This window comes from Carettochelys insculpta, chromosome 22 (assembly GCF_033958435.1).
Source record: "Carettochelys insculpta isolate YL-2023 chromosome 22, ASM3395843v1, whole genome shotgun sequence".
In the NCBI taxonomy this organism is placed as follows: domain Eukaryota; kingdom Metazoa; phylum Chordata; order Testudines; family Carettochelyidae; genus Carettochelys; species Carettochelys insculpta.
Window position 1 is genome coordinate 14552356 of NC_134158.1, and position 21500 is coordinate 14573855.

Genomic DNA, 21500 nt, shown 5'->3' on the forward strand with positions numbered 1-21500 from the left:
CGGATGTGACGCATCAGAATAAGGGGGCGGTGCGCCCCCTGCTGGCAGGAGCGGAGACGCGGGGGGGATCCACAGGAGGTTTGTGGGGGGAGCAACCGGGCCTGGGGGGATCCGTCCAACTGGGGCCTCTGGGGGGTTACGGAGGAATGTGGGGGGCCCAGAGGCTGGGGGGATCCAGTGGGTAGGACTGCACATGGGGGGGCTGGGGAGGGCTGCAGGGAGGGGTATTTCCCAGGGGAGCTTTGCAGGGAGGGGGGCTCAGGGGACTGGGGGGATCTCGGGGCGAAGCAGCGACTCAGCCCCCACTCCCACTGGAAGGAGCCCACCTGTCACTGTGCTTTCAGCCGGGGGTTGGGCAGAGCTCCAGGAGGCGCCAGTTGGGGGCTCCCGTGCGGGTCCTGCCCAGCCTGTGCCCGGCCTCGGGGCTCCACCAGAAAAGGTCCCACCCCCTTGCCGAACACCACTCAGTTGCTCACCTTCCCGGCAGCCCCAGGACCAGCCCCAGCCTGGCCCGGTGGCGGGAACATCCAGGATCACAACACCACCGCCACTGCCAGCCTGACAAGGAGGTGGCCGCAGGGGTGGAATCCGGGGCCCAGAGCCAGGGGAGTGGCAGGCCCAGGCCCCAGGGATGGCTCCCAGGCTCGGCTCCGGTGTGTGGCACCTGCCCTGCTGGAAACGGACCGAAGCAGAGAGGAACTTCCTTATGTCTGCAGAGGGCCTGACCTGGCCGGTGCCAGTTGCGGGCAGAGAACTGTGCCCAGCAGACCAGCTTGCTGCCAAGGGGATGGCGGCTCAGAGCGGTGGAGGGTCTCCAAGGGGGGATCCCACAGATGGCCCTGGCTGAATGGGTCGGCACCAGGGTTGCTGGTGGGAGAATGCAAGTAAGCCCCCGCCAAGGCAGTCCTGGAGCACCCAGGTGCAAGGACAAACACCCCACTATCCCTCCATCCCCACAGCCATCCACACACCCCACCCCACACAGTCCACATCTCATCCTCCCAAGAATCTCCCAGAGAAGCAGAGTTGGCTGCTGGCGCTGGCTGGCTCAGGGGGCAGGGAATGGGGCAGGGCCTGTCCCCTCTAGGGGACGCTGGCTCCAATCTGTGCCCATAACTGGCTGGCTGTTGAGGGGGGATGCTGCACTTGGGGGTCTCCAGAAGTGGACATCTCAGCCCCACAGGGTCCCATGGTAGGTAGCAGAGAAGATGGGCAGGAATTTTCTCCCCTTTGAACTGAGATGTGGAAGTTAGGACAGGGAGGGGGTCAGATGGGGACAAGAGGGTGCTGGGGCCGTGCTGGGCAGTGGGCTGTGTAGTTCCGTGTCGCGGGGGGTCAGGTTCTCCGACATCCACTGTGTGGGTTACACTGTAAAACGCAGCTGACGCACACACGTCTCTTTCACACGGACCTGCAACCACACTCAGCAGCTCCTCTGTGAAGCAGCAGCGCCTGGAAACTGAATTGAGATAAAAGGAGCTGGGCAAAGCAGCATGATTGTGTGATGGTAGAGCTGGGGGCGCAGACAGTGCAAAGGTGTCTTAGCAATTGGACATCAGTGCAGGTAAAGGGAAAGCTGTAGGGGAGTGTGAGCAGCCCTGTGATAACGAAGTGACTGAGTGTGACCAGCGTGCTGGGAGTGGGGTCCTGAGCCAGGTCGCTGTGGTAAGCAGCTTTCAGGTTGAGAGAGAAGATTGTGCGGCTGAGTACGTGGAGTGGAACAGCTGCACAGTCAATCTCTAGGATGCAGGAGAGGGGCAGCAATTCCCCACCTCCAGATGCTGAAAACATTTGTAGTCTGGTGATGGACCCCACTTCTGATTCCATGGGGGGAGCAGAAGTTGGAGGTGGAAGGACACAGGAGCTATGGGCCTGGTGGGCCAGTAAGGGGTAACAGGGATTCCTTCATGTGGATTCTGCGTCTGAGACTCACAAAGCAGCTTTCCAAAAGCAGGAGGAGGAGGAGGAGGAGGAGCAGGAGGAGGAGAAGGAGGAGGAGGAGGAGGAGGTCTTCCTGAGGTTCAGCAAAGGCCTAGCTCTTGCTAGAAGGGAGGGCACACCCAGAGAGATCAGATTTCCACCCCGCAGGACAAGGGCAAAGATTAGAACTTGATGGTGCAAAGAAAGGCCTCACCCACTTAGCCCCAAAATGCCAGATTCCCAAGGATGTTACACAAAGGGTGTGGTACACCTAAGAGCAATGTAAACGTACAGTTGCGATGGGTTTGTTCTTGTTGCTCACGGCAATCTCTGTAACCAATGGGTGCTGCTGCCAAAAGCTCTGGAATTGTACCATGCACTGAGTGTTTGGAAAGAACCATGTGACGTGTTGACATTGATGTAGAAATACGAATTGTACGTTGAAGGAATCTGTAGTTCTGACAAGTCACCACTGTTCCCTGTAACTAGTCCGGCAACCTCTCATGAGAAGGACCATTCCAAACCTGTGTGATATGGAAGGGGAAACTGAGGCAAACAATCATTTTGGGGGTGCGGCTAAATGCTAAGGGTGGAAGCATTTGTACCTTCATTTACTGGGCAGCGACTCAATTCCAAACGTGCTGGAGCAGCTGTATGGCCTGGGGGGCAGATGGGGCAGGGCCCAGACCAGAGAGGAACTGTTCCATCTGCTGGTGCTGGAGCAGCTGTATGGGCTCTGCCTGCTCGACTTGAGAACCGATGCACCGGAGGCCGAAGCAGGGAGACCAACAAACCACCGGGAACCAACGGGACTTTCCCGGCTGCATCACATGAAAGGGGCCAATTCCAGGCTCCTGACATGGAGCCTCCCTCTGCAGGATTACGAGGTGGAGGTGGTACACGTCAAGGGGAGCACCGTGGGTACAGCCGGTGCCCTGACACGCGGGCAGGGCCCTGATCTTCCCCAGTCACTGGCTGAGTGACCCCGCTCAGTTCGGTCTGGAAGGGGGAGAGATGTGATGGAGTGGGGGATACATGTGTGTATGTGGGTGGCCCACGGGGGGGCTCCTGCTGAGGGTAACTGAGGCGACCAGGTGACACCCCTGTGCTGCAGACAAAGGGGGAGGTGGAGCCTGAGGGGTCTGAATTGGAACTGGGACTTGGGAAGCAGTGAGTCTGGGCTGGGAGAGAGAGAAACAAAGGATGGGGCAAGGCCCCGGCTCTGGGGGGGCCTCTCGGGGTCTCCTCTCCCCAACATGGATTAGACTGGCTGTCTCTCCCAGCAGCACTGACTCCTCTGTGAGATGTTGTGTCCATCAGCTAATAAACCCGCTGGCCTCCTGCTGAGTGAGAGTCGCTCCTGCCTGTGGACGGGGTGCAGAGCCTGGGGACCCCCAAACTCCATTACAAACAGAACCCCACAATCACTGCAGCAACCACAGAATGGCAGTCACAGAGACTCAGAAACAATGGCACACCGCTGTCACAGCCTCAGCTGCCCAGCCACAGACACAATTATACATACCACAACCATCCAATCATAACGGCAATCACACACGTATAACCAGACACAATCACACCTCACAATTACATGTGGGAGTCACAATCCCATAGTTTCCTGCCATACTATCAAATACGGAATTACACAACAGTCACAGGCACATCCACACAGCCACCCCACTGTACACAGACCCGATTACACACGCACCACAACCACACATTCACAGTTGCAATCACAGCATTCCAGTTTTGCAGTCACAAACCAAATTGCACACATCACAGTCACAATCATATTCACACAACTAGTCATATGATTACAGCCGCAATCACACATAATCATATAACTATCACACAATTGCAGACACAACCATACACACGACAATCAGTCCAAGCCACAACCACACAGCTACAGCCGTACAATTAGACAACTAGCACACAGTCACACATGCCATAATCTGTTCTAGGCACAATCCCACAATCACAGCTGTACAATCACAGAAACCGTCACACAAACTGCAGTCACAACCACAATCACATAGAGCTACACAATCACAAACACAATCACCCAGCCATACAGTCACAGGCACAACACACATGACAATCAGTTCCAACCACAACCACACGATTACAGCTGTGTGCTCATACACAGTCACACAACCAGTACACAATCACAGATGAACGCACAGACACATCAGTCAGTCCCAGCCACAATCACAGCTGTACAATCACAATCACACTCATGCAACAATCACACTAATATCACAGTCACAGTCACCCACCCACAACCATCACGCAGTCACAGCCACACTCACAACAGTCACATAATTGCAGCCACACACTCCAAGTACAGCCACACACACAGCAGTCACACCACCATCACACAACCAGAGCCACACACACACACCAATCACAGCCACACACACAACCATGACACAATTGCAGTCACACTCACATGGCAGTCACTACCGCAGCCACACACACACACACACACCAATCACAGCCACGCTCGTACACCCATCACACAACCGCAGGCACACTCACACAGCAGTCACACAACAACCACGCAATTGCAGCCACACTCACACACCAATTACAGCTACACACACAGCAGTCACACACCCATCACACAGCTGCAGCCACACTCACACAACCATCACACAACCGCAGCCACACACACACCAGCCTCTCCCCCCCCCGCGCGGCGGCCGGTTCACCCGGTGCCCGGATGCTGCCGCGGGGGGCGGGGGCAGAGGGACGAGCATCCTTCGGCGGCCGCCGCAGCATCCCCGGCCGGCGGGGCCGGGCCCGCCCCATGCCGCTCCCCGGGCTGTGAGCGCCCGGCCCCGATCCCCGCCCGGCCCCGAACCCGCGGCCGGGCCGCCGCCCATTGTTCGCGGCCGGGCGCGGTGGGGGCAGGCGGCAGACAAAGGGGGCCCGGCCGTCATGTCCGGCGGCAAGGAGCCGGGGGGGCCCCCCGCGGCCCCGGCCCCCCCGCACGCCCAGTACGTGGGGCCCTACCGGCTGGAGAAGACCCTGGGCAAAGGCCAGACGGGTGAGTCAGCGCCGCCCCGACGCCGGGGGGATGGGCCCGGCACCCCCCCGCATTGCTGGGTCAGACACCGCGAGCCGACGCCAAGAGGATGGGCCTGGCACCCCCCCCCCCTTTGCTGGGTCAGACACCGCGAGCCGATGCCAGGGGGCTGGGCCCGGCACCCCCCTTTTGCTGGGTCAGACACTGTGCCCCAAAGCCAGGGGGATGGGCCCGGCACCCCCCCTTTGCTGGGTCAGACACCGCGCCCTGACGCCGGGGGGATGGGCGCAGCCTGAGGGCCCCCAGTGGACTGCTTTGCTTGCCTCCCACCCAGGCCGGAGCGTGGGCAGTGTTACCCACAGTGTGTGGGCCATGGTAGAGGGGTCGTATCCCCATGGGTGGGGCTGGGTGCGTTTGGGGGCAGCGGTGCTAGAGATTTGGAGAGATGATCAGTGGAGCTGCAGGTACTGGGGGTGGGGGCCAGTGGGATCATAGGGGTCAACAGAACTGCGGGGCTGGGGGTCAGTGCTGCCATGAGTGGGCTGAGATGGGGGGTCCCTGGCGCTATGGGGCTGGGCTGGGGGGTCCCTGGCATTATGGGGCAGGGGGTCAGTGCCACCATGGGTGGGCAGGGCACTGTCTTTCCTGGGGGGCAGGAGCTGGGGAGTGGGGCAGAAGATGAGGGGTTGCTTGGCTGTCCCGGGGGGCTGGTCAGTTTCCTGTCTGGGCTAGCAGAGGGTGGGGGCTGGATGGACTCATTGCAGACAGTGCAGGGGCGCGAGGGCCCTAGGCAGAGGGCAGGTGTGTGTTTGTGGGGGATCCTGGGGGGAGTCCTGCTGCAGGGAGCAAAGTGGGGCAGCCAGCCCCCCCCCATCTCCCCATCGCCTTGGGCCAGAGGTTAGAAATGCGGGTCACTGGGAGATGGGCCCCGCGCCCCCCTGGCTCTCTCATTCCCTGGGCATGGGGGGGTTGTATCCCTGCACTGCCCGGCGGGGGTTGGGATGGAGCAGTTCTGGGCTCCTGGTTTTGCTGCAGTGCCGGGTGGCGGAGGGAACCGCGGGCACCGCGCAGGGATGGTGGGGGACGGGACCCAGGAAATCCCGCCGGAGGGGGCGGGAAATTGCTGCAGATCTCCAGCCGGCCCGGCCCTGCTTGGCTCACACGGGGCGGGGAGGCCGGGAGGGTCACTGGAGGGCAGAGCTGAGGGTGGATCTTACGGGGGTGGCGGATTCCAGGGGAGGCCAAGAACCCCGAGGACAGGGGGAAGCTGGTTTCATGCAGTGGTTGTACAGAGCCTGGGGGGGTCCAGCCCAGAACCCCCCACCCCGGCTGGCAGGGTCAGGGGATACTCCGTCTGCAGAACAGGCAGGGGGTGGGATCGGCCACTCCTTCTGCCGTGCCCCCTCCCGTGCAGCAGGCCATGGAGGACCCACAGGGGAGTGTGGTTTGTGTAGGGCCTATGGAAATGGCTTTTGTTTACTCAGGGTGTGGAGCAGAAGGAGGTGGTATGGGGAGGGCAGGGCCAAGCCCACCTCTGCCTGTGGGGCTGCATGGCTCTGACTTGGTTTCCCCTTGTAGCAGACTGGGGTGGTACCTCCAGCTGCTGGAGCTGTGAGAGGGACGATGGGCTAGGGGGAGGAGGAGGATTCTGCCACTGACTCCCTGGCTGTCCTTGGGCAAGTCCCTGGATTGTTCCCTGCCTCAGTTTATCCCCACCTCTGTCTGTTTAGACTGGGAACTAATAGAAGTGGTGGCTGTCTCTTGCCCTGGGTCTGGGACTGACAGGGACCCGTCTGGGTCCGGGGGGACTGTGCAGTGACAGGGGGATGCTCTCTGGGGGTGCAGCACAGCACCTGGCAGGACCCACCCCCCCAGACTGGACAACAGTGCTGCTGTGACTCTCAGGTGGGAGGAAAGCTGTGTGAGGGGGAAGGGGGCTGGTTGGAAGGCTGTGGGGGTGGGAGGTGAGGAGAGGAGAGGGGAGGGGGTGGGGAAAAGTCGGGGGTGGGGGGGCAGCCAGCGAGGGCCGAACGCTGGAGGAAATGCATGTCCCAGAGCCCGGCTCTCGCTGCCAGTCGGAGCCACGGCTGGTGGATCTGGGCCCGGCTGCACTGCTGGGGGCACCCAGTGGCTGTGTGCTCCAGCCCCCTGGAGAGTTCGGGCTCCGGGGAGTGCCTGGTTGTACACACAGCTGAGCACAGAAGGCTTGGCCTGGGGACCCAGGCCAGTCTCCGTGGGGCTGGATCTGCTTTCAACTCCAGCCCCAGCTGGCCCTGGCTGCCCCCTTTCTGGCTCCCTGGCCCTGTGGGCTGTTTGGGGAGCTTTGTGTGGCCTGACCCGGCATCAGAGCCTGGTCGAAAGGGTGAGGATCTCTGGGCAAACGCTGGGTAGAAGTGGCCAGTGCTGGAGGAACTGCCCCAGTCTGGGCAGCTGGCCCCTGGCTCACCCACCCCCCGGGAAAGCCATGCCCCTGGCTTCCAGGCCGGCTGACCTATGTCGTGGGGGGAGGTGCAGCCCAGCTGAGAAAGGGGAGGCAGTGGGGAGGTTGCAGCCCGTGATGCCTGGGTGGTTTTGGACCCAGTGCCATGCAACGTGGGGGTCAGAACCCGAGGGCGCTGCACTGCAGAAGGGAAGGTCAGTCGGGGGCATTTTACTATATGGGGCAGAAAAGGACTAGGCGGCATTGTGCATCAAGGCCAGCAGGGGGCACTGCAGTGTGTCTGTGGGGCCCTGTGCGTCTGGGCCAGCAGGGGGCGCTGCAGTGTGTCTGTGGGGCCCTGTGCGTCTGGGCCAGCAGGGGGCGCTGCAGTGTGTCTGTGGGGCCTGTGCGTCTGGGCCAGTAGGGGGCGCTGCAGTGTGTCTGTGGGGCCTGTGCGTCTGGGCCGGCAGGGGGCGCTGCATTGTGTCTGTGGGGCCTGTGCGTCTGGGCCAGCACGGGGCGCTGAAGTATGTCTGTGGGGCTCTACACTGCATGCAGGGGTTGCTGCACTGCAGTGACACTGCCCTGACCCCTCTCCCCACCCCCAGGGCTGGTGAAACTGGGCGTTCACTGCATCACGGGGCAGAAAGTGGCCATCAAGATTGTGAACCGGGAGAAGCTGTCGGAGTCGGTGCTGATGAAGGTGAGTGGCCGGGGGCTGGGCTCCGGGGGGCAGCTCCCCTTCCCGGCTCCAGAATCGCCCCCGATCCACCCCAGCTCCCAGCAGAGCTGCATTTGGAAGACGGGCGTGGGTGCCCCCGCCCTGCCCTGCACCCCGACTTCCCCTCTCTCATGGTGTCCCCCTGCAGGTGGAGCGGGAGATCGCCATCCTGAAGCTGATCGAGCACCCGCACGTGCTGAAGCTGCACGACGTCTACGAGAACAAGAAATATTTGTAGGTATTTATAGACACACCCTGGACACTCCCCGCCCCCCCGCTGCAGCCCCTGCTCCCGAGGGGCTCTGCTCTATCACATGCCCCGAACCCAGTGTCCATGCTAATTTTCCCCCTCCGTGTGTGGGATAAATTTATGCTGTGCACCCAGGGATGTGCAGCTGTGCACCACCCATTGAAACACCCTCTGCCGGCGGCGGGCGCTTTGCTGATCCACTGGCCAGCCCCTGAATCTCTCCCAGGCAGCCGCCCCAGCGCTCTGCTCACAGGGAGCACAGCCTGAGCCGGGCACTGGAGGGCTCCCATCCAGGCACACACCTAGGCTGACCCTGCATAGCGCTGGGGGGGAAGGACTAGCTCCCTCCTGCCTTGGGGACATCCCGGGAGCTGCCTGAAACCCCAGGACATCCTTGCTTGGCCAAGGGGATTGTTAACCAGCCCATCAGAGGCCATGAATCGAAAGGCAACTGCTGTAGAATGGGGTGGGGGCTGGCGTTCTAGAGCTCAGTTCTAGAACAAGAAGTGCCCTTGGGCACCGTTCTAGATCACTGTGGTAGCATGTTTCTGAGTTCTAGGCCAGCCCCCCTGGAATTGGACACGCTGGCTTGTGTCAGCGGTGGATCTCTAGGGAGGCTGTCCTGTATGTATTAGAGAGGTAGCCGTATTTCCTGTGGTACCTTATAGAAGACCACTCGAGCGTCTGATGATGCGGGTCTTTGCCCAGGAAAGCTGACGCTCCAAAATGTCTCTTAGTTGATAAGATGCTACAGGACTTCTTGTTGGCCTGTATGTGACTCCCTAGAGTTAGACTTCTGTCCTGCTTTGCCTTTGTATCCCATCTCTCTGCAACGGGCATGTTGGTGTGTCTAGACTGCAGCGCTGCGATAAGCCCGTCCCTGGCTTGTGGTGCTAGATCACAGACCTGGAACTGGGTCAGGACACCACTTTTCCTGAATGGGTGGTCTTGGGAGCTGCTGCATTGGTCTGGATCCTGGACCTGGAGCTGGCACAAGCTGGTTACTTGGATGCTCTTTGTGGAACAGATGCATTTGCTTTTGTGATGGGGTTCAGGGGTCCCCCTGCACTGCACCCCGTCTGCTGGCAGGAGTGACTCTCACTCAGCAGGTACAACAGCAGGTTTATTAGGCAACAGATGTCCAGTTTCTCACAGAAGCAACAGCATAGCAGCCAGAGAGAGTCTTTCCAACCTGTCCTGGGGAGAAGACCCCGAGGGATGCCCCTCTGGGGTGTAGCTTCCCCCTCCTCAAGCTGGCTGCCTTCCAGCTCTCCCTTTCCCTAGCCTCTAACTGCCACCCCCCCCCCCCATTCAAAACCCCTCTCAGCTCCTCCCTGCTCTTTGTTCAGGCAGAGGTGTTACCTGCCAGTTGTAGCCCCAGGGTCATCCTTAGCCACTGGAAGCTGCTGCTTGCCTCAGACATCCAGCCTGACTCACACATGCACCCCCCCCACTCCATCACAGCTTTTCCAAGGGGTGGGTGGTGGTGACGCTGTGTTCCTGGGTGGGAGACTTTAGACCACATAGCTGGACCCTGCTGTGCTTCACAGTCCCAGACAGCGCTTGCTTTAGGTCAGGGCTAGCAGAGTTCCTTGCTTTCCTTAACGGGTAACATTTCTGTCAGATAAAAGAAGGCGCCCGCGTTCCACAAAGCGGTTCTGCTGCTGAGTTACTTTTCATTCCAGATCCCTTGAGAAGAGGGCCTGGGAAAGGTGTTTTTTTTCATTTCTTTTAGTAGTTTTTTTTCCCCCAGCAAGTGTGTTTTTTTCAGCTTTCTAACTTCTTGTCATTGGCTGTCATATGCCAACAAAGGGCTGCGCTCGGTTTGGTTTCGTTTTCAAACCCTGAGCCGGGATTTACTGGTGCCCGACCAGAGCAGGACTCTGTGTTTAGCCCTTTGATATCTTTTCTGGAAGGCTTCTCGAGGGGCTGTGGGCAGAGAGAGACAGACAGACAGACAGACAGACTCTGTAAAACAGACAGTAGCTGCCTTGCGTGCGGGTTGTGTTTCCAAAGCAGCTCTAGAAGGCAGCTGGGGACACAGAGTTGTTCTAGAGCCTCACACGGCGGTCAGGGAGTTTGCTTCCCTGGCAGGACTGCGCTGTGATGATGCTCTAGAGTCAGGGCAGCCGGCTGGTTTGATGTTCTAGAGCCGGCAATGGGAGCAGGACCTCTGGAGCGGGCTTGGGGGCGTGTGAGCTCACACGCATGTTGGTCTGGTTGTGCTGCCCCCTGCTGGAGGGCCTGGGCCCTGCTGCAGGTGTTTGCGTGTTCGATGCCAGGCAGTGACAGCTGCCCCCCCCCCGCCCACACAAGCCTCCTTTGTCCTCTCTAGGCTATGACATAACAGGCTGATGTGACACACAGGGGTGAAACCTGGCACAGCACCCCCCCCGTGTGCCATCATGGGGCATGAGGGCAACCTGTGAAGGAGAGAGCCCCTTGCTGCTCCCTGCAGCCCAGTGCCCCCTGCTGGCTCCCCCCAATTCCTGCAGCCCAGAGCCCCCTGCAACTTCCGGCAGCCCAGCGCCCCCTGCTGGCTCCCTGTCCCCTGCAGCCCAGCACCCCCTGCTGCCCCCCCAGCTCCCTGCAGCCCAGCGCCCCCTGCTCCCACAGTGCACAGTGGGGCCACTGACCCAGCCTGACCTGGCTTAGCTGGGCAGGGGGAACACAGTGGTGTAGCCCTGACAGGTCATGACCTTCCCTCCCGCCAGGTACCTGGTGCTGGAGCACGTCTCGGGCGGGGAGCTCTTCGACTACCTGGTGAAGAAGGGGCGGCTCACTCCCAAGGAGGCGCGCAAGTTCTTCCGGCAGATTGTCTCCGCCCTGGACTTCTGCCACAGCTACTCCATCTGGTGAGCCCCTCCCCCCGGCACGCCCCCCAGGCCCCCTCCCCCACTGCCCTGGGACAGGGCGTCCTGTCATCATTCCCCACGGCCTCTCTTTCCTCATCCCACACACGGGCCAGGGCCGGGTCTGATCTCAGCCCTGGGGCTCAATCCAGAGTCACTTCCATTCACACAGGGGGCAGAGCTGGGTCTGACCTCAGCCCTGGGGCTCAATCCGGAGTCACTCCTGTTCACACGGGGCGCAGAGCCAGGTCTGATCTCAGCCCTGGGGCTCAATCCGGAGTCACTCCCGTTCACACAGGCGGCAAAGCTGGGTCTGATCTCAGCCCCGGGGCTCAATCCGGAGTCACTCCCGTTCACACAGGCGGCAAAGCTGGGTCTGATCTCAGCCCCGGGGCTCAATCCGGAGTCACTCCTGTTCACACGGGGGGCAGGGCTCGTTCTGCTCTCAGCCCCAGGGCTCAATCCAGAGTCACTCCCGTTTACATGGGGGGCAGGGCTGGTTCTGATCTCAGCCCCCCCCCCAGCCTCTGACTAGCTGCCCCCTCATTGCAGCCACCGGGACCTGAAGCCAGAAAACCTGCTGCTGGACGAGAAGAACAACATTCGCATTGCAGACTTTGGGATGGCGTCCCTGCAGGTCGGGGCCAGCCTGCTGGAGACCAGCTGTGGGTGAGCCCACGGGCAGGGGCCGGCCAGGCAGGGCTGGGAGCTGTGGGGGGCTGACCGGCAGGGAGGAGGGTCTGCCGGGGGTGCTGTGTCCCTCGGAGCCCCTCTCCCTGCCCGGGCTGGGGTATCTATGGGGAGATGTGGGGCGGGGGCCTGTGTGACTCAGCCGTCCCCCTTGGGACAGAGCCTCCTTTTCACTCCGTATCTCCCTCTGTCTGTCTGTCTCTCTCTCTCTCTTGCTCCCCCATTGCTGGCCCCCCAGCTCTCCCCACTATGCATGTCCCGAGGTGATCAAGGTAAGTCGGGGAGTCCTGCCCCCTTCCGTGCCCCAGATGCCAGCCCCGTGGTCCATTGGCTTCTATGTCCTGCCCCACACGCCAGCCCCATGGCCCATTGGCCCCCATGGACTTCCCCACAGCCCATCAATTCCCATATCCTGCTCCCTCTCAGCCCCACACACCAGCCCCACAGCCCAGTGACCCCCTTATCCTGCCTCCTCCTGCCTCATATATGACCCCTATGGCCCATCACCTGCCCCACATGCCAGCGCTATGACCCATCAACCCCCATATCCTGACCCCTCCCTGCTCCACACACCAGCCTATTGTCCATCAACCCTGGTGTCCTGCCCCACATGCCAGCCCCATGGTCCATTGCACTCCATACCTTGCCCCCCACCACAGCTCAGCCCCACGGCCGACATAGCCTGGTATCTGTGGGTGCGGGCGGGTGGGTCAGTGTGGGGGAGGGATGGACACATGGACGTGGGCTCTCCAGACACTAGCAGCTGGAGGCGAGTGCAGCCAGAGGGGTATGGAGGGGGAGGGGCTTCTGTCGGGGGAGGGGCTTTTCCCTGGGGAAGGGGGCTGTGGGTACCTCCTCCCCCTCCTCTTCTCTTCCCAGTCTGTCCCCTCCCCCTCGTCCTGGGACCTGTGGGGGGTTGGGCTCCTGGGGAGGGGTGGGCTGGGCTGGGGGCAGAGTCTGTGCCCTGGGCAGGGGGTGTCTCTGCGGGGGGCGGGAGGTGTTGGGAGGTCCGAGATGAGCCCTTCCCCAATCCTAACCCATGTCTGTGCCGCCCAGGGCGAGAAGTACGACGGGCGCCGAGCCGACATGTGGAGCTGTGGGGTCATCCTCTTCGCCCTGCTGGTGGTGAGCAGCCCCAGCCCCCGAACCCCAGAGCACCCCCGAGAGCCCCCCAACCCCCCCAGAGCCTCTGAGTTCCCCCAACCCCAAACCCCCTGAGCGCCCCCAGAGCCCCCGAACCCCAGAGCCCCCCCTAGAGCCCCTGAACCCCAGAGCACCCCCGAGAGCCCCCCAACCCCCCAGAGCCTCCGAGTCCCCCAACCCCAAACCCCCGAGCGCCCCCAGAACCCCAGAGTCCCTCCCTGGCTCCCCTGCATGTCAGTTCTTTCCTCCTAGGCCTTGCTGCCCCCTCCTCCCCAGCACCTGCACCCTGTCTCCCATGCCCCCATCCTGCTGTACCCCCCACCAGGCCCCTGCGTTCCATCACCCCACTCCCAGGGCCCCCAGCCTCCCCTGCCCCCCATTCTCCAGACACCCCCAGCTCCCTGAATTTCCCTGGGCTGCTAGGCCCCTTGGAACGCCGCAGAGCCCCTCTGCTCCCAGCCCCCCAGGCCCTGGTCCCCCACCTCCAAGTCCCAGAGCGGGGGGGCTGTGGGGTGCCCTTGCTGAGGGTGTCCCCCCACCGGCAGGGGGCACTGCCCTTTGACGACGACAACCTGCGCCAGCTGCTGGAGAAGGTGAAGCGGGGGGTCTTCCACATGCCCCACTTCATCCCCCCCGACTGCCAGAGCCTCCTGCGTGGCATGATTGAGGTGCAGCCCGAGAAGCGGCTCAGCGTGAGTCTGGCGGGGGGCTGGAGGGGCTGGGGGGCAGCCGTGGGATCGGGGGGGCTGCAATGCTCCCTTTAACCTTATCCGCCCCGGGTGGAACGCACTGGGTTAGGTGCTGTGACCTGGGTGGTTTCTCCAGGCCCAGGGCCCCTGAGAGTCCAGCCGGGGGCCCATCGGCCCAAACCTGGCACAGAGCATGGCTGGCGCCCACTGGCCAGCGAGACGTCACACGCAGCCCCCCCCGCCCCCGGCTGCTTTGTGCGCAGCCAGGTCCTTCCTCCACACAGCCCACCCCCCCAAGGCCCCTCCCTTCCCCTGCACAGCCCCCCCCCATGGCCTGGCCCCTCCCCCACACAGCCCACCCCCCACGGCCCCTCCCTTCCCCTGCACAGCCCCCCCATGGCCTGGCCCCTCCCCCGCACAGCCCACCCCCCCACGGCCCCTCCCTTCCCCTGCACAGCCCCCCCATGGCCTGGCCCCTCCCCCACACAGCCCACCCCCCCCAAGGCCCCTCCCTTCCCCTGCACAGCCCCCCCCCCATGGCCTGGCCCCTCCCCCACACAGCCCACCCCCCACGGCCCCTCCCTTCCCCTGCACAGCCCCCCCCCATGGCCTGGCCCCTCCCCCGCACAGCCCACCCCCCACGGCCCCTCCCTTCCCCTGCACAGCCCCCCCCATGGCCTGGCCCCTCCCCCGCACAGCCCACCCCCCACGGCCCCTCCCTTCCCCTGCACAGCCCCCCCCCCACGGCCCCTCCCTTCCCCCGCACAGCCCACCCCCCCACGGCCCCTCCCTTCCCCTGCACAGCCCCCCCATGGCCTGGCCCCTCCCCCACGCAGCCCTCCCATGCGGCCCCTCCCCCGCACAGCCCACCCCATGGCCTGGCCCCTCCCCCATGCAGGATGAACCCAATGGCTCCGACTCCGAATGGTTTCTCTGGCCCCAGCCCCCTGCCCAGCCCAGCCCAGCCCAGCCCAGCTCTCCCCTGGGCGCCCCGCCCCGCGTCGCACAACACCACATACACCACTGTCACACCCGCACGCACAGCACAAACCACTGCAGCGACTCCCCAGCGTCCGCCAGCCCCGCCCCACACACACCCTGGGGCGGTGGCTGCAAGAAACCCCAGTGACGTCAGACCTGCGCCAAGGCCAGCGGGGCCGGGTTGGGATCTGTCCTGGGAGGACCGACCCTCTGGGGCTGGCTCGGGGTCGGGGGGGCTGGAGGCGCCGCACCCGGCTGGCTAATTTGGCAGCTCTCTTCTCTCCCCATAGCTAGAGCAGATCCAGAAGCATCCCTGGTTCCTGTGAGTATCCCATGCAGCTGCCCGCTGGGCCCATCACCCTGGTGTCCAGCCCTTGCCTCACCCCTGCCCCGCCCCTTGTGCCATCACCCTGGTGTCCCGCCCCTGCCCCGCCCCCTGCCCCCATAACCCCAGTGTCCGTCCCCCTGCACCCATCACACTGGGGTCCCGCCCCTGCCCCGCCCCCTGGGCCCATCACCTGGGTGCCCTGGCCTCTCTGGTTAGTGCCTGGCAGAGCCCTGGGGGGTTTAAATCCTACAGCTCAACATGCCCTGTAAGTGCCTGTGATCTGCTGAGATTCCTCATCCCAAACCTGGCATAACCCTGCTCTGCTGGGAACCCCTCCCCTGCACCCCCCTGCTGGGAGCCCCCAGCCCCCTCCCTTGTGCTCGCACCTCCCCTGCGGGGAGCCCCCAGCCCCCTTCCCTGCACCCCCCCTGCCAGGAGCCCCCAGCCCGCTCCCCCGTGCCCCCCCGCCGGCAGTTGCAGTGGGCTGCGCCCCGCAGGGGAGGGAAGAACGAGCCGGAGCCGGAGCAGCCGGTGCCGCGGAAGGTCTCCATCCGGCGTATCCAGTCCGTGAGCGAGCTGGACCCCGACGTGCTGGAGAGCATGCACTCGCTGGGCTGCTTCCGCGACAAGGGGCGGCTGCAGCAGGAGCTGCAGGCCGAGGGGTACGGGGGGATGGGGGCCCGGGGGATGGGGTCAGACCCTGGGGGTACGGGGGGCTGCTGCGCATGGGGGGATGGGGGCATGGGGGGCTGCTGCGCATCGGGGGATGGGGTCAGACCCTGGGGTTACGGGGGGCTGCTGGGCACGGGGGGATGGGGGCCCGGGGGCTGGGGTCAGACCCTGGGGGCATGGGGGGCTGCTGTGCATGGGGGGATGGGGGGCTGCTGGGCACGGGGCAATGGGGGCCTGGGGGCTGGGGTCAGACCCTGGGGTATGGGGGGGCTGCTGGGCATGGGGCGATGGGGGCCCGGGGGCTGGGGTCAGACCCTGGGGGTACGGGGGGCTGCTGGGCATGGGGGGATGGGGGCGGGGGGAGCGGGGCAGACCCTGGGAGCACGGGGGGCTGCTGGGCATGGGGGGATGGGGGCGGGGGGAGCAGGGCAGACCCTGGGGGTACGGGGGGCTGCTGGGCACAGGGGGATGGGGGCCCGGGGGCTGGGGTCAGACCCTGGGGGCATGGGGGGCTGCTGGGCATGGGGGGATGGGGGCCCGGGGGATGGGGTCAGACCCTGGGGTATGGGGGGGCTGCTGGGCATGGGGCGATGGGGGCCCGGGGGCTGGGGTCAGACCCTGGGGGTACGGGGGGCTGCTGGGCATGGGGGGATGGGGGTGGGGGGAGCGGGGCAGACCCTGGGGGCCCGGGGGGATAGGGGCCCGGGGATGGGGTCAGACCCTGGGGGCACGGGGGGCTGCTGGGCACGGGGGGATGGGGGCGGGGGAGCGGGGCAGACCCTGGGGGTAACGGTGAGCTGGTGAGTACAGGGGCTGCGGGTGTGTGGGGTCGCAGGCAGAAGTGGTGGGGCTGGAGGGAGAAGGGGGCTAGTGAGACCAGTGGGGGATGGTGCAGCAGCAGGAAGGTGAGGGGTGCCCAGCTCCCCCCCAGCCCTGATCCCACGTCGCTCCCTCCCAGGGAGAACCAGGAGAAGATGATCTATTACCTGCTGCTGGATCGCAAGGAGCGGTACCCCAGCTGCGAGGACGAGGACCTGCCCCCCCGCAACGATGCTGGTAGATCTCCCTGCTCCCAGTGTCCTCGTCCCCCCTCCCCCGAGCCAACCGCCCCCCCGGCCCCTCCCCCAGCCAGCCCCCCCCACACTCACTCCCCTTGGTTCCTGGCAGACCCCCCCCGGAAGCGGGTGGACTCACCGATGCTGAGCCGGCATGGAAGCGCCGGCCGGAGCGGAAATCCATGGAGGTTCTGAGCGTCACCGACGGGGGCTCCCCGGTCCCGGCCCGACGGGCCATCGAGATGGCCCAGCACAGCCAGAGGTGAGGGGCTGGCAGGTGCAGAGCCAGGCAGGGGAACAGCTCCACAGCCCATCCCCCAGCCTGCCGCTTGGGGGCACCGCCCATCCCCCCAGCCTGCCGCTAGGGGTGTCACCCATCCCCCCAGCCTGCCACCAGGGGGCACCACCCTCTGTCCCCTGCCCCAGCTGTGCCCCTTGGAGCACCCCGCCAACCACTCTGAAAGCATTGTGCTGTGTGTCAGAGTCCCTGTACTGTGGAGGGGGGGATCCCTGTCTGTGTCACTGCTGCCCTCCAGTTCTGTATGACCTAGTCCCCTTCTTGCCCTCATGGAGGACGACCCGAGGGCTGGGCCTGTTTCCCTCCCTCACCCCCCTCTTGTGCCCCTCACCCAGGTCTCGCTCCGTCAGTGTGCTTCCACCGGCCTCTCCTCCAGCCCCCTGAGCAGCCCCAGGGTGAGTGGCTGATGGGCCTCTGGGCAAGGGGACAGAGCTGCCTCTGTGGGGCAGGGGATTGTAGTGGGGGCAGGTCTGGGCTGGCTCCATGGGGCAGGGACAGGGTGAGGATGGGTCGCTGTGGGGCCAGGAAGGGGGGGGCAGGGGGCTCTGGGGGTTCACAGACCCTGCAGCTTCATTCCACTTCATTTGCAGGAAGAGGGTCTGGGGCAGGCGGGTGAGGGATTGGGATGGGGGGCTGAGCGGGGGCAGGGGGGTGGAGGAAATGGGGAGGGGCGCTAGTTGGGGGAACTCGGAGGCAGGCAGTGGGCACCAGGGAAAGGGAGGTGGGGGCTGGAAGAGTGTTTGGGGTGGGGGGCAGTAGATGGGGGTTGTGGGGCAGTGGTAAGTGGGCTGGGGAGTTGGGCCAGTGGGGGAGGGCGGGGGAGGGGAGGGCTGGCTAGACAAAGGGGTTGCAGATGGGGAGGGGACAGGCTCTGGGGGGCAGGAGAGGCTGTAGATCGGGGGCTGGCAGGGCAGTGGGGGCCGTGGATCAGGGTGGGGTGCTTGGGAGTCTGGGAGTAAGTGAGGGCCGTGGATTGGGGAAGTTGGGGGCTGTGGATCTGGGGGCCATGGATCGGGGGTGGGGGGTCACAGCCGTGCTTCATGTTCACCCCATCTCACAGCTGTCCCCTCCCATCCCCTCCCTGTCCCCCCTCCCCCGCAGAGCCCCGTCTTCTCCTCCCCACCCCCAACGCCGGAGCCCCCTGCGCCCCCCAAGACCCAGACGCTGCCAACCAAGGCAGCCTGGCGGGGGGGGCGGGGGCTGCAACAGAGCCGGCGCTCAGCCCCCTTCCCACTGCCCCCCGCTGCCTCCCACCCCCTGCCCCCGCCTCCCGCTTTCGCTTCCCCCCAACTAAGCCCTCCCCGCCTCTGTGCCGCAGGTCACCCCCCACCCCTCCCCCCGGGGCAGCCCCCTCCCCACCCCGCTGGGCACCCCTGTCCACACGCCCAAGGACAGCCCTTCGGGAACCCCCGGCGGCACCCCCCCCTCCAGGCCCCGGTGCCGCCGGCCTGGCCTGAAGAGTCGCCTCAACTCCATCAAGAACAGCTTCCTGGGGTCGCCCCGCTTCCACCGCCGGAAACTGCAAGGTGAGGGGAGGGGGCAGGGCGGGGGGGGGCAGGAGGGTTGGGGCAGAGTGGGGTGAGGGCTGGGGGCAGGGAAATGGGGGGCTAAAGGGCTCATGGCTGCAGCGGGGGTGAAGGGGAGGACTCGGGATAGGGCACAATGGGGGGTGGGGAGGGCGGTGCCACAGCACAGCAGGGGGTGGTCTTTGGGGCAGGACTTGGTGGTCCTGTTGCTCTAACCCTGCCACCCCCACAGTCCCCACCCCAGAGGAGATGTCCAGCCTGACGCCGGAGTCCTCCCCAGAGTGAGTACAGCCCCGCCCCTGACCCCACCCCCTGTTGACCTCATCCCTCTGATCCCTGTCCCACTATGACCCAAACCTGTCAGGACCATCCAGTGGCCTTCTCACCCCTACCTCACTGTGACCCCCCCCAACCTCTGCCTTAAGCCCCACTCTACTGTGACCCTGACCCCGTCTGACCTCTGTCCCAACATGACCCCTGGCCCCCCCCCAAACCTGCTGCCCCCCAGCCTCTGTCCGTTCCTCTGGGCCCCCAACCCACCGAGCCCCCTTGTCTCTGCCCCTGGGGCCCAGTGCCCCTCCCACATCCTCCACAGCTCTACCAACCCAGTGCTGTCCTCCAGCAGCTCTGCCCCAACCCTCTGGCCCCCAGCCCTGCCCCAGCCCTTCTGACCTCACTGTGCCCCCAGGCTGGCGAAGAAGTCCTGGTTCGGGAATTTCATCTCGCTGGAGAAGGAGGAGCTCATCTTCGTGGTGATCCGGGACAAGCCGCTCGGCTCCTGTCAAGGCCGACATCGTCCACGTGCCTTCCTCTCGGTGCGGGGCCGGGGCTGGGGGTGTGGGGCGAGGGGCTGGGGCTGGGCTGGGCCGGGCCGGGGCAAGGGGCTGGGCCGGGCCGGGCCGGGGCAAGGGGCTGGGCCGGGCCGGGCCGGGGCAAGGGGCTGGGCCAGTGGCTGGGCTGGGAATGGCTGCAGGGCACCTGACCCACACATCTGCCCCCAGATCCCCAGCCTGAGCCACAGCGTCCTGTCGCAGACAAGCTTCCGGGCCGAGTACCGGGCGTCGGGGGGCCCGGCCGTCTTCCAGAAACCGGTCCGGTTCCAGGTGGACATCAGTGCCTCCGAAGGGGGGGCTGCCCCCAAGGACAGCGGGGTCTTCTCCGTCAGCTTCACCCTCATCTCAGGTGGGACCCAGGACCCCTGTGCCCCCATCCCCTTGGGGACCCCCCAGCTCCCTCCCTCCCACGTCCACTGGGACCCCCAGACCTCCCCTCCTGCTGACCTCTCCCCTCCCCCCAGGTCCCAGCCGTCGGTTTAAGCGAGTGGTGGAGACCATCCAAGCTCAGCTGCTCAGTTCCCACGACCAGCCCTCGGTGCAGGCGCTCGCCGGTGAGTCGGGCTGGGCCAGGGCCCTTCTCCATTGGGGGTGCCGGCGGGAGGGGAGGGGAGGGGCGGTACGGGGGCGGGGCTGGGGCGGAGGGTAGGGGCGGTACGGGGGGCGGGGCAGTGCTGGCAGGGAGGGGAGGGGAGGGGAGGTACGGGGGCGGAGCAATGCGGGCAGGGCAGGGGAGGGGAGGGCGTGGTTACGGGGGCGGGGCTGGGGCGGAGGGGAGGGGCGGTACGGGGGCGGGGCTGGGGCGGAGGGTAGGGGCGGTACGGGGGGCGGGGCAGTGCTGGCAGGGAGGGGAGGGGAGGGGCGGTACGGGGCGGAGCAATGCTGGCAGGGAGGGGAGGGCGGGGTGTTACGGGGGCGGGGCTGGGGCGGAGGGGAGGGGCGGTACGGGGGGCGGGGCAGTGCTGGCAGGGAGGGGAGGGGCGGTACGGGGGCGGGGCAGTGCTGGCAGGGAGGGGCGGTACGGGGGCGGGGCTGGGGCGGAGGGGAGGGACGGCACGGGGGGCGGGGCAGTGCTGGCAGGGAGGGGAGGGGAGGGGCGGTACGGGGGGTGGGGCAGTGCTGGCAGGGATGGGGGGGTGGTACGGGGGCGGGATGGGGCGGAGGGGAGGGGCGGTACGGGGGGCGGTGCAGTGCTGGCAGGGAGGGGAGGGGAGGGGCGGTACGGGGGCGGGGTGGGGCGGAGGGGAGGGGAGGGGGCGGTACGGGGGGCGGGGCAGTGCTGGCAGGGTGGGGAGGGGCGGGGCTGGGGGGGAGGGGAGGGGCGGTACGGGGGGCGGGGCAGTGCTGGCAGGGAGGGGGAGGGAGGGGCGGTACGGGGGGCGGGGCAGTGCTGGCAGGGTGGGGAGGGGCGGGGGCTGGGGGGAGGGGAGTGGGCGGGGCTGGGGGGGAGGGGAGGGGCGGTACGGGGGGGCGGGGCAGTGCTTGGCAGGGTGGGGAGGGGCGGGGGGGCTGGCAGGGATGGGGGGGCGGTACGGGGGCGGGGCTGTACTGGCGCCGCTTCGCCCCCCAGCGTGTCTCTCCCCCCCCAGACGAGAAGAACGGGGGGCAGCAGCCGCCCCGCCCGCCGGGGCCCCCCCGCGGCGCCCAGAGCTCCCGGCGCTCGGAGCCCGACGTGGCGGAACAGCAGCGCCGCGCCTCGGGCAAGGAGAAGAAACTCGCCTCGTCGAACGGGACGCAGCCGGCCCCCCCGCCGTGACCGGGAGCCCCGGGGCCGCCCCGCTCCGACCCCGCGCGCCGCTGCTCTGGACTGGCTGGGGGGGGCCGGGACTCGCCCCCCCCTCCGGGACTCGCCCCCCACCCGGGCTGAGCCGGCGCTGCCCCCGACCGGACTGTGAAGCTGTAAATAGCTCAGACAGAGCCCCCCTCCCCCACGCACACAGCCGGGCGATCGGGGGGCGGGGAGTCCGGGGGGGCGGATTTTAATTTATTTATTTGGGAATGGGGAGGGGGCTTCTCTACGGCCTCCCCCCGCTTTGTGTCCCTCCCTCTCCTTCCCACAAGCCCCCCCCGGCTGCCCCCCCTCCTGCCCCCG

At 65.6% G+C, this 21500-nt stretch overlaps 1 protein-coding gene across 1 annotated transcript; it reads left to right on the top strand.

Moving 5' to 3' along the window:
* Positions 1 to 4724: 4724 nt before the first annotated feature.
* On the top strand, positions 4725 to 21372 carry BRSK1 (BR serine/threonine kinase 1). The gene is given in 21 exon segments (XM_075015968.1): positions 4725 to 4972; positions 7979 to 8073; positions 8240 to 8325; positions 11056 to 11196; positions 11746 to 11862; positions 12122 to 12155; positions 12940 to 13008; positions 13572 to 13718; positions 14987 to 15018; positions 15522 to 15686; positions 16655 to 16752; positions 16864 to 16908; positions 16911 to 17013; positions 17385 to 17398; positions 17401 to 17444; positions 18368 to 18575; positions 18808 to 18856; positions 19264 to 19390; positions 19577 to 19757; positions 19873 to 19962; positions 20998 to 21372. Coding segments are annotated over 21 exon segments (2121 nt in total). The 5' UTR covers positions 4725 to 4863; the 3' UTR covers positions 21165 to 21372.
* Positions 21373 to 21500: the final 128 nt, after the last annotated feature.